Below are 13,227 nucleotides of genomic sequence, written 5' to 3' on the forward strand. Positions count from 1 at the left end.
ACTGACTGATGCTTTCCATCACCTGAGATGAACCGGGAAGGCTGGCTATTGACAGCTGTGCAATTTGCACAATAAAGTTTAACGGTTTACATCCCCTTGTACGACTTGGTCAATGTTTTCAATGGATCACCTTCTCGGGCCAGTTCCCACACTCATACTGACTCTCGCCTTCTTCTCTTTCCCTTCAAGCATGCAAACGCAAAGAGCAAGAACCTAACAAAGACAGGAACAATTCCCAGAAGAAATCCCGCCTGGTGTTCACCGACCTCCAACGCCGAACCCTCTTCGCCATCTTCAAGGAGAACAAACGCCCGTCCAAAGAGATGCAGATCACCATTTCCCAGCAGCTGGGCCTGGAGCTCACAACCGTCAGCAACTTCTTCATGAATGCCCGGCGCCGCAGCCTGGAGAAGTGGCAAGACGACCTGAGCACAGGGGGCTCCTCGTCCACCTCCAGCACTTGTACCAAAGCGTGATGGAAGGACTCTCAGTTGGGCACAAGTCACCTCCAAGCGAGGACAACAGATACCAAAAGAAAACACAAAGGAAAAAGACACCGGATTCTTAGCTGGGGCCCTTCACTGGTGATTTGAAAGCACAATTCTCTTGAAAAGAAACTTCTATTCTAGCTGTAATCATAGGCCAGGTGTTCTTTTCTTTGTTTGTTTTTAATGGCGATGGGGTCCAGGTGCGAGCTGGAAATTAATCTCTTTGAACCGGACATTGTCCTCTGAGCATGCTAAGCAGCCCAGAAACCCAAATGGGGCCTTCCTGGAGCAAGTTAATTTCAGTGTGGTGACAACCAAGCTCAAGATTGCTTAAAATGTCAACAGTCCCACTTTGGGTCCTGTCAACCTCTTGCCGTCGGAGTTCCCACGGGTAACGGTGGGAATGTGGCCCTGTAAGGACTCTGAGTTTGGGCTCCCAAGATGCTACAAGGAGAGAAGAATCTAGCAACAAGAATGACCTCATTTGCTTTCCAACTGCTTAGCCTCATCATACCACAGTACACAATGTTCACAGCCATAACGTAAAAAACATCAGAATGATAATTACTGAGCACAAGTTTTAAATACGGAAGTTAAAAAAAATAACAACCCAAGGACCTGTTTTTCCAACTCAGGCATCTTTTCATTCAATGGCTTAGAAAGCTTTAAGTTGATCCAGTTTACAATTTTCTTTTCCTTACCTCCTGGAAATCTCGCGTGGTCTTGGATCCATCAAAAAAACAAATCAGTTCACTTGAGCTCAAAGTATCAAGCACAACGAAGATAAACAGAGAAGTAAGGAAGGTTCTGGATTCACCGCATCTGGATTTTCAAGACGCTGATTGTGAAGTCATTAGGGAATCGTTGAGAATATGGCTTCAAGCACATTTTGCCGTTTGCGATAAATTCTGTTTGTACATAATGCAGACGCACACTCAGGAGGCCAATTAACTGTTACGGTACATGGAACAAATGCAGCATTTTAAAAGATCTAGATTTTTTTAGATCATTAATGTATCCTTCTTGATGATTAGTCACCTGGTTCCTCCTATTGTGCATTCTGACCACCACATAATTCATTTTCACTCTTTCAGATTTAGGTTGTTCCCTCATCCATCCCATTGGTAGGGACGTTTTCAGTGTTTTCTAGCAAGAAAAAAATGAATAATGCAAACCACCATACGTGTTACTCATGACTGTCATCTAGTCCTAAATCTCTTCCATTGTTGAATGATCCTAGCAAAACAGCTGAATGAATCTGGGGAAAACACAGCACACCAAAGAAGCAGAGTACTGCGAACCAAAGACACTTATTACTTGCCATTTTCTAGCCTAAAAATACTGTGATTACTTTTAGAAATCAGAAAACCTCTGCAACTCCGAATGGCATTCATTTGCATTTGGCTCGCCATCGGGCTGAGCAGACTGGCTATGCCAAGGACGTTAGCCAAGCCACCCAGGGAGTGGCTTTGCCGTGCCAGCTCTGGTTCCCTGGTTGTCACCTTGCCACAGCAAGCAGAAGAGCGCCCGCAGCACTCTGGGAGATTGCGAAGGTCACGACGTGCGTATTTACCAGTGAACGGCCCCAGGTGGGCACCGTGGGGATGTTCAAAGCAAGCCAAACGCTGCAGTGATTCTTTACAGACGCTTGAGACTGACTTTTTTATGAATTACTTAATCGAAACCAAAGAAACTTTTTCTGCACCTACTTCTGCAACAAACAAAACAGTCCCATTAAAAAGAATAAATAACGAAATACGTAAATCAATGAAAATCACCACCGACAAGAAGGAAGCACGCCAGAAAAAAAAAACAAAAAAATAGCGAGACACACTGTGTTCAAACAGACCTCTTGGGACATTTTTTTGGAAGCAGATTTTTAAAGAAAGGGTTGAGACAAGAATAGAATAAGGAAAAGCCTCAGTGGCGGCTGCTTCATTTGACAACTCACGCGGTAATCTTAAAGTTGAAGATTGTCTTTAATTTGTGCCTATGCAGTTTTTCAAAAGAACACGGAACAGAGCAACAGAAACCTCAACAGCTACAATACCAAAGATGAGGATTTCTCACACCTCTTGTTTCAGTTCGTTATCTCCTCTTGCCTGGCTAAAATACTAATAGCGCCATTGATCTGTGTAAAGGTAATCAATTTTGTTTCTGAGCAACAAAAGGAAAGGGTCATTTATTTGATTTTATTATTTCCCTTTAATTTTGTTTTATGGTTTTCTACCCTACCATGGAATCTCTCAAAAGGTTCCATGGACTCCAAGTTTAAGATGTTGGGATACTGAACGATTCTCTTCTCTCTGCTGTGCAGTGTGTGAGGAATAATGTTGTCACTTAAATGTTCTTTGCTTATCCCTTAGACTTGGTTCCTTCTATGTTCAGAGTCTTATCTTCAGGGGAGGGAAGGGGAGTGAGGGTCAGGGTCAGGGGTCTTGGTGACACATCCTCTCCTGAGCCGCAGAACCAAAGAGTTTATAGAGGAATTGACAGCCTCATCTTCATGTGATTGCTACATCCTAACAGGGCTTCATTTGATGGTGGGGGAAACATGTAAAAATAATTGCCAGTTTCTACTTTTCTATTAGCTTTTTAAAAATCAGCTGTAAAGTTGCATTTCTAGAGAAAGATATATATATAATATATGAATACATATATAGGTTCAACTTTACATTGATGGTAACCCAAAATTATTGCTGTCCAAATTCATGTCTTGTTTTTGTCAAGTGCTTCATTTATGAAGTATTCATTTCAGAATTTTGCTCATTTCTCATGCCATCCCAGAGTTCATTTGCCACTGTGGATGATTTGGAGTATTCAAATTTCTGTGAAAACTCCTGGGAAAGGTTGAAAGTCAAGTTCAAGCGTTTCAGCATTTAACCTGTTGATAAATGGATCCGTGGTGCAAATGAGTTTTATTTGTATTTGGAGTCATCTCTATTCTATGCCTCAACCATGATCAAGGTGGTAAGTGAGGTTCATCCACCAGACCCGGCCCAGAACTGGGCCAGGGCCAGTGGGGTGCTCATCTTCTGTAACTGCTGAGAAGGCTCAGTAGTCCATTCCTACCAGTTATGGAGATGAAGCCAACCCAGAAATCTGTTCTCCAGGAGCTGCCCTGTCCCATTAGGGTATTCCAGATCCCCCTTGGTGAGTAGATCCACCAAAAGGACTTCTCATAGGGGAAGTCCAACTCCTGTTGCAATGGGTTGATCAGGTTTCCTCAGGGTGGTAATTACCAATTCGTATAGACAAGCCTGTGTGCAACCACAGCTGGCACTGGGGTGAGGCAGTGGTGCTGGGGGTGAGGGTAGGGGGTCTCAATCTTGGAGAAAAAACACAAAGCAGGGTTTGGGGAGAACCTCAGAGTCCTGCCCCTGGGAGCCCCATTGTCCATTGTGCCGCCTCCCTGCTCTCACCATATGGGTCTCCCTTTGCAGGGGCAGCAGCCATGGAGCTGGGAAAGAAAGTGATTCTCTATAGCTTCTGTAATTCATCCTATCTGTGGAGGTTCCTTGACTTTTCCCTGTGTCCCTTTATCTCTTGCTCATATTCCATGTCTCCTTTGTCGATGACCAAGAAAAGAGCATATTTCAGCAGGGACATGCTCTATATGGGTTGATAAAAATGAATTTCAGCTTGGATATTTCTAAATGAATCCATGTGACTCGTGGCCAGTGGAAATGGTTGTTCTTCTTGAGATTGGATTGAGGAACCAAACCTTCTTGGTTTGGTTAGTGATTCTTTGGCATTTGGGTCTCTGGCATCCCCTGAAGATGTCTAAACCAAAAGAGGCTGCCTCTGTGGCCTGAGATTTCAACACTGACCAAACCAGGTGTGGTCACCCATGCCCTTAAAGTTCCTGGTGACTTGAGGAAGATCTCATAATGTAAAAAAGGCAAGAACTTCCCTCCAAGGACCTTTGACAAATGTCTCATACCAGGTAATGTCATACTAGAGAGAAGTGCTTGCTTTTAAAAAATTATTTACATACATATATAAATACGTGTGTATCTATATATTTATGTGTCAAAATTTTAAGCCCTATAGAATTTCAGTTTGTTAAAAATCTGAAAGAAAAAAACGCCTGCAAGTTGAAAGGTAATGGAATTTGACCTAGTGAGTTTCCTCAAGCATTTTTAAAACTTATTAAGTTAATAATTTCAGAGAAAATAACCGTTTGGACTTGGTTATGGTTTAGGATCCATTTTCTCAATCCAAGAAAAATTCCAGGCATGCCTTAGCTATTAGCAATGAAAGGGACAGTGCGAAGGGACAGTTTTGAACCGAAATTCACATTCTTGAGGCAACAGAAATCCAAAGGCTATTGAGTGGAAAAATGCTTTCTTTATTCCTTTAGGTAAATAGGCTTGCTTTACTTTTGTTTTCAATGTGATTTTGATATGGAGGATATAATTCCTTCATTCCAGGAAATTTAAAAAAAACAGCCAATATATCTCTTTTTTAAAGGAAAACAGCAACAACAATGAAGACTCAACGCCAATATTTAAATGCTTTTCCAAAATGTGAAATAGTGTGTAAGTTGTACCAGTTACAGGGACAGGTGAGAGTGAGCCATGAACGCGCCACGGTGACGCTTTCTCTGGAATGATGGGAGCATCACTTCTGCAGCATCTCTTTTCCCACAGGCTCTTGGCAATTGTGGGCTTAGGAAATTCAAGCTAATTCTAGCTAAAACCAGATCAAAATTAGGAAGGTAAATCTGACACGCACATGCCATATGTATATACACAGACACATGCATTTTTGTAAGTCAAACAATTGACAGTTTCAAAGCCAAATATAAATACCTTTTAGATGATCGACCATTTTACCTAATCTATACTGGGTGCCCACCTATTAGTGCTAATAAATTAAAGTTGAGCAGATTTAAAAAAAAAAAAATCACTACCAGCTGGGTACACTGGGGACACTTTCCCACTTTTGAAAATGCTGGTGGAATTATGGAGGTGTCTGATTACCATTACCAAAGTGTCATGACAATATACCTTTGTGGTGAACTCTGATTTTCAGGAGGTTGTATAGTAGGAATTTTTAAAAATATAAAAAGAACAGGCTGGGCTCCAATGTTGTTGAAGAATAATGGACTATATTAAAAAGTAGAGAAAAAGAGGCGATGCCTGTGGTCAAGGTTGACCCCAAGGCCCAAAGAGAAGTACCGTGAAGATAACTGTCACGATTCCTAACAGATCAGAGCTGATTTTTTGTTGTTGTTGCTGCTGATGCTGTGTGATGCAGACTTAGCCTAACCAGGAAGAGTGAGCAGGAAATGGTAGATGGAGAAGCGTAGAGCTGGTAGGCCTGTAACTTTCTGATATTTACCTGCAAGACTGGATAGCTTAATAATTTTGTACCTTTAGCTAAGACCAAGTCACCTCTAAAACAAAAGGAGATTCTAGTTTTCAAATAAAGCCACAAAATCCTTACGAAAGGAAGAAGGGGCATCCAAGTTTGGTGTATAAATCTCCTAAGTTAGTGACATTGGCTTTAAGTGTGGATGTCCCAATGCCTATTTTCTACCCGTGATTTGTTTCTTTCCAAGGGCGTGGGGGGAGAGAAAGTTTGTTTTTTTGTTTTAGAAAGTCTCAGAATGCATTGTAAAATACAAAAATAATTTTTAAAATAATATAGGGCCTCACATAGGTAGACACATAATTGAGGCTGATGGGCTAGTGCATGAATCCCACGGGGACCAGAAAAACTTATTGTTCTCAGATACCAAAATGACTCTGACAGTCTGAGGCATGTTAAAGTTAGAGCCCAAGCTTTCCTTATAGGTTTTTGAGTTTGGTTGACTGGAATTAACCAGCTAATATCTTTTTAGTGGAGAAAATATGTATAGGAAAAAACACATTGCCACAGGTTTATTCATTCCGTGGAAGTCTTCCATTCTGCTCCATCTTTAGCAGCAGGCATTTCACATAGCATCAGCCTTGGTAGATAAGTTTGTCTAAAGCTTATACAGTCTGTCAGCTTGCATGTATACAGATTTAGATACATCTTTCGACGTGTATTTTCATATATGTCCTTATAACAGCACACATGTCCCATGGGTGTCTAGACTGTGCACAGAAACATGTGCACAGACATCTCCATACGTATATACTGTCATCTGTTACAATAAATAAATTTTAAGTGATCATTTAACATGTATGTGGTACTTCTGCAATGTACATTGTTTTCATTATTTATTGTAACATGGAAAACTAAAGTGCAGGAAAAAAAACAGTATCCCAGCATCTTCATTGGGTACACTTGGAATTACTTTCATTTGGGCACATCCAAGATAAACTCAACTTTCAACAAACCTTGGATATTATTTAATCATCTGTGTAAGACACATATGCTTGATGACTTCGGTTGAATAGCTTTATTCTGGATCTCTCATAACTAAAGCTAAATCCAAAGACCTGAAAAAGGACAAAAGAAAAAACAAAAAAAGAAAAAGAAGGAAAAAATAGCAAAGTAAAGCGCAAAGTAATAGGGAAAAAGTGGGCTCTGGTTTCCAGGGTTGAGACGGTGGTGACGCGGTATCGTGGGGGCTGCGCTAGCTAGAGGGGGAAGTGGTGATTTTTTTTCATGCTTGTCACATCTAAATGTTGTTGATGAATGTGAGAAAGTCTTAGAAGTTATAATTTCATGTTTTATTTTCATTTAGACTATCAAAAGAGGTTATCCATTTTGTCCATCAAAAAATGAAGACAGTCAAAAGAAACATTTTTTTTTCCTTGTCTCTTTGGGTTATGACCCAACAAGCTAAGTACCATTAATGTAATTAATTTATTTAAATTAGTTTCTAGCACACAAATATATAGGATTTGGTAATTATTTAATCATTCTTCCTTAGTTAGACTTTACTCCTTGTGCTTATTTATCAAAATCTAGACCAATGGTGCATCAGAGATGCAAAATCCCTTTTAGAGTTCTCTTGAAGTTTAGTTTGCTTTATAAAGCGGTGAAATTCTGTTACAGACAGGGAAGAAATACAGGTTACAAAAAAAAATTGAGGTATTTTTCCTTCTTGAATTAACTTTTAAAATATTTTAATAACAATGATTAAATTATTTAATTTAAGTTCGCAGCCCCACCTGATACCAGGCGAACTTCACCTTTTACTTATTGGGGCCCTCAGAGCCTTCCTATTGTAACTTATTTATTTAACTTATTCAGCATCTGAGAAAGGTGCGCTGTATAGTTTATATTTTTTATTTAAAACAACAGAGAGCACTGCCGTTCATTTGCTGTCAGAACAACAGAGCAAAGTTGGTGGACAAGCCATGACTGTTCAGCCCGAACCTGTGCATTCAGAAAACATAAGCCGAGACCCTGCTGCACCAGCCTGGATTTCGGGGCTTCTATACAGAAACTGGAAAAATAAATTTAAAAAAAAATCGTAACAGCAAAAAGAGAGAAACCCGTATACTAGCTGCTTCCAAGAATGAACTCTGTGTGTGTAAAACAACAAAACAAAAAAGGAAAAAAAAGCAGAAAAAAGAAAAAAAAGGAAAAACTTTCTATTTCTAGTGAGAACCAAAGAAGGCTACCTCACTGACTTTTTCCATTTGTAATTTTAATCGTGTTGATGACACCAAAGATACCAAAGATTTCTTTCTCTGTGCGGTCTGCATTTTGCTTATGCTCTTTTATAATTTTAACTATTCTCTCTGACATATGGTATGTACAGCCACAGCTCAGATACCCCAAAGAAGTAATTATGTATGCGACGGCGGCTGCTAATTTGGAAAGGGATATTTTCTGTGTTTCTCTCATTTGTTTGCTGTCCCCTCCACGTGTTCAGGATGCAAGTTCAGATGCTGCTGTAATTGGATTCCTTAAATTCCAATTCCAAATTGGTGAAAAAGACTGGTTGGAAGTGGTCTTCAGTCCTAGGCACGACCTCTGTCCCCTGTTTTGGAGCTGTCACAATAAAGATTCCCAATTACTGGACATAGAAATTCTAATCCTTGAGTAACAGAGCTGGAAGGGACCTTAGAAATCACTTAGTCCAACCTCCCAAGGCCTGGAGGAGTGAAATGTTTCTCCAAGTCGAATAACCATCTAGAGACAAATCCCAGACAAGCTCCTGCCTCCTGCTCCCATGCTGTACCCATTGCTCAGTGCTACCTCTGCATGAGATGGGCCACTCGTTGGCAAAGAGGAAGGTGGCAGTCCCTTAGCAAGGAGTAGGGCCTGGGGCTCATCACTTAACACTTTCACTCTGTGAAAATAGTCACAGGCATTTCAGTGTCTGTCTAGTTAGAATCTCAACATACAGTCACATATGATCAGTTGCTTGTAAAGATGACCAGCTTTGACATATTAGGACTCACAGAGGAGTTTTTGCCCTAAAGGACGCATTGATCCAATGTAATCATTGTTGAACCTCCCAGTTACAGTGTTGTATATATAAGCTTTTAATTCAGGGAGAAGAGAAAGTTCATTCTTGGTCTGTTGACTTTAATTATTATGAATATTTTTAGGTCAGTATCAAAGAAAAGGAATTTGATCACCGTTTGCACATGTGACATTTAATCTGTTCAGCTTTTTCCTTTTCCTCTTGACTTGTAGGTGTTTATATTTCGTTTCTAGGCCAATTCTGTATTTATGAGAGAAGTTTAAGCCTTACATCATTGGATGCTAAAGGATTATTTATTGTAAATGAAAGATGACTCCAAAATTTCAGGCGAATAGACATGCCAGTTTAAGAAATGATTACTTGAAGTTGCTTCTCTCTTCCCTTCTTACTCATGAAATTAACTGATCTTCTTTAAGTTTCTTTTGATTCCATCAAATCATTAAATCACTATTAAAATCCATTCATCAGAGTGATTTGTATGTTAGCCAGTGAGTCATTCTCAGCTTTTGACTAAATGGACTTTAGACATATGCCAAGATCTGCCTCTGGTCTGTATGGTTCTTTCTCGAGTACTAGTATTTTGTACTTTCCATAATGTAGTCAGCTTTGAGCTTTTTAAGAGACCATTTAGACAAAGAAGCTAAGAAGGGAAAAGACCAATCAACTCATCCATTCCATGTGTCGACAGAGGGTAGCTAGTAGAGAAATTTAGAAGACAGAGCGACAGACTTTAGGAAACACTCACTTACCCCTTTCTGTAGTTTCCAAGCACCATACTGACATATGTGAAAGTTCTCTCCTGTCCAAACAAGCTCAAAGCTCCATCTTCCCCCTATACAAGGCAAATTTGTAAGGCCTTCCTTCCAAACAGCAAATTACTTTGGTCTTCTTCTCAAATTCCCATTGGAAATAGAATTCTCAGAATACCTGGGAGACACAACAAAGAAGATCTGATCATTGAGCAGCAGAGTGCTCCCCAATAAGCAAATACCACCTTCCCCAGCCTTCCTACCACCAAGCCCCTACAAGAGGGAGCCTAGAGAGAGTGATGGCAGCCTGAACACAGAAAACATCCCCAATTGGCAGACCCCTCCTCAGCAATCCCCCCTCAGCCTCATGCTTCACTTGCAAAGTGTGACATAACCACGGGACGAGTGCCTTGCTTGAACCAAAGCAACGATTTAGCCAGTCTGGACCTCTCTGTGCTTTTTTTAATCCTTCCTGTGAATACCTCAGCTTCAACTGGGCCTCCATACAGTAAATTGGTGGGCTTATTGTACTGTGGTGCTTTGCAAAGCAACCCTGCAAAGAACAAGATTTGTACTAATACCAAAGGTTCTTTCTCTATGTCTTTTCCTTCCGCCTCCCCTGTTCTTGTCCCTTTTCTAGTTCTTCACGGTTCCAAAGCTTTAATATGAACCTGGGCATGTTGGCAATGCAGACCGCGCAGTTCCTTACCGAATTTTCTCAGATATACCTCATAGATAATAGTGTTTAGAGTAATGTTATTATAGCGTATGTAATAAATTATTCACTGTTTCTTTTGGTAACTGTGATTTAAAAAAAGAAAAAAGAAAAAAAAGCTTTATACGTTTTAGGTTGTGCTTTTGTAATAGATGAAAAGGTGCGCTTAAAAAAAATGTATGTTCTTTTTTTCCCCTTTGGATTTTATTTATTCTGGATTGGGGAAAGTTGCAGAATGAGCCCAAAGTTTACAGTTTCATATTTTGCTGAAGAAACAATCTGTGTTCATTTGCTCTGTTGAAAAAAAAAAAAACTTATTTTCTACATTTGTGCTACTTGGTCTGAACAATTAATTGTTCTGTGTTAACAGTGTAGTATTATAATTAGCAACTGCCAATCAGTGCTATAATTTTATGCATGAGGCTAAAAATTTAGCAGTGTGATGCATTGTGGTCTTAATAGCAACATTTTCATTTTGAACTAGATCTTTCCCTTTGGTTCGATGGACTTGATTTATGCATGGGCGCCAATCGTTGGTTAGCAGTTGTGGAACAGTTGTGTATACATTAAACTGTGAAAATGTACACAGTTCAGCCTCAGACAGTGGTAATATTGGTTTTATTGGGAGATGTCTTACCTCGAAAATACCGTTCCATCTGTTGGGATTTCAAAATGAGTCAGATTGAATCGAGTTCAAATTTTATGAGAAAGGTCATTCCAAGTTTGAGTTAGCCAACTTGCATTCCACAATTGGGATCCTCATAACCCAGCTCTATCACTATATGCAAGAGGGGTTTGGAAACAAGCCCTGAAAAACAACTCAACTCTGCATTTTTATTTTCCACTAAAAGGAGTCATTTTGGCTTTATGTTCATGACCTCAGACCTAACTAGCCATGTATATGGAGATGCGAATTCATCCAGCTCCTGACTCTCCTGGGTCTCTGCTTGGGAATGGCCACTTTGGCTGTGCTTGGTATCGTCTAGTATTTTGTTGTCAAGTCAGTTCCCAGGAGAAACTCAAATGGCATCAATATCAATAATTATTCTCTGGCATTTTTGTCCATTCTCCTGGACAACTCCACCAACTGTTCCAGTGATTCGGGCAAAAATTGATGGCCGTTCACCTGTGCGGCCACATCACAGTTCTTCCTCCCTAGGGGCAGAGCTGACTCTAACTTACCCTTTCCTGCCTGACAATGTTACACCTATCCTAAAGGCGGTATAAGAAGATTTGAAACCCAGTTTAGGAAAACCATCTTGGTTTAAACTCCACAGTTATTTTGAGGCCTCTATATTTCAAAAAGTATTTTCAGTCACAGTGGTTTAGGTAAACTTGTTCTTTCTTATATTTGGGTTCTGAGACCCATTCTCAAGTTTCATACCTATTTCCCAAACCAGTATGCTCGACATAAAGCCAAATTAGCTGCCAAGCACACTTTATTTTGCATAGGAGAGTGCAGCTTAGGAAACAGTGGTGGGAAAGCAACAGGAGTAGAGCATTCATTTTTCCTGTCAATGAGAATATATTGGGAATGCGCTTTCATTAATAATACAAAGAAACATATTTTTATTTGGCCTTATAAAGTAGATTGTGATAATGAAAGCTTTGTAATATGTAGTCTTTTTTATTTTTCCCCTTATTAATCTGCCAAAGATGGGAATGGATACAAGAATTTTAAGTCGGCTTTTGTAAGACAGTTAATGATTGTAATAGTGTTTAATCTTCCGGAAAGCTTTATATGTTCTTCCGCAATAAACCAAATCGATATTTGTTTCAGTAAAGTTCTCCTCACACTCAGAAACCCACAAACTATTCCTCTTCATGCAAATATTGTAGTATCTACAAAGTTCAAATGCATTTTTGATCCAAAATAAACAGAGGAGTGTCTGAGACATGAGTGTGCCCAGCCTTTTTATTACGAGCAACGCATGGGTCTGGCTCACTCGGCTTTGCCAAGAAGACTTGTCTTATGAAACTCGAGGTATATTTTGTTATGCCATTTTGTGTCCTTTTTTTTCTTTTAACTTTGTGGAAAGTGACATGTTGAATCAAGTGTAAGCTGAGTTTTCCAGACAACTGAAGTAGCTACATCGTGAATGTCATTTTGTTATTAAAGGGTTTTTACTTCATGCTTTGTGCCAATGGATGTCCTTTTCCTTGGGGACACAGAACTGTGGAATTACCTCAGCTTGCCCTGGATTTCACTCCTGCTCTCATGGGGGAATGTGGACCTGGCCTGGGAAATGAAAGGTCATGGGCTAGAAGGTAGGTTTTGGTGCAAAAAGAGGTCTCCCTACTATCAGCTTTAAAGGAGCTGGGCCAAAACTCTCTAACCTCACTCTCTCTCGTCCCCAACACTTCTCTGAGATCCCTTGGCCTCAACATGCTGGCATGAAGGCAGAGCCCAATTCTTACAGGAAAGGCAAGGAAGAGAAAATAGCAATCCTGAATCTTCAGGAAGCACCAGGCACTCACCTTTCCCCAAGCTGGGCTCCACCAGCAAGGCCATGGCGGCCCATCTGGTTGGCTTTACCTGCGCCACCACTGAAGGTATTTTCCTCCATCTTGACTACCACAAAGTGTCCAGGTCCCCACAATCCAGTGGGACTTTTCCAAATCAGAATCCCCCTTACCACTCTTCCTCTGCATCCTGGTTTAGCTCTCCCATCTATAACTTTTGCAGGTGATTATTTGAAAAACAAAGAAAGGTATGGATGGGTTTTTCTGTCATTTTGTTTCTAATTTATATTTTAGCTATTCCCAGTTCTTTATCTGGAAAAATACAAGAGAGAAAAGGAGACCCCTCTGCCTCTCTGTGCCTTGCTCCTCTCTCAGGGGGCCGTGCACATCACCCATGCTATGGGTCTTTCTTAGGGGACAGGCTGAACCACA

General features: G+C 40.3%; 1 protein-coding gene across 1 annotated transcript in view; it reads left to right on the top strand.

Moving 5' to 3' along the window:
- Positions 1-12,980, top strand: part of ONECUT2 (one cut homeobox 2) — a 57,615-nt gene extending 44,635 nt beyond the window's left edge. Inside the window, exon 2 of the mRNA XM_004422571.3 lies at positions 190-12,980. Within this exon, the coding sequence (XP_004422628.3) occupies positions 190-476 (287 nt within the window). The 3' untranslated portion in view covers positions 477-12,980. The remainder of the gene's footprint in view (positions 1-189) is intronic.
- The last annotated feature ends 247 nt before the right edge of the window (positions 12,981-13,227 follow it).

Source organism: Ceratotherium simum, chromosome 14 (genome assembly GCF_057802395.1).
Source record: "Ceratotherium simum simum isolate JZ-2026a chromosome 14, ASM5780239v1, whole genome shotgun sequence".
Lineage (NCBI taxonomy): Eukaryota > Metazoa > Chordata > Mammalia > Perissodactyla > Rhinocerotidae > Ceratotherium > Ceratotherium simum.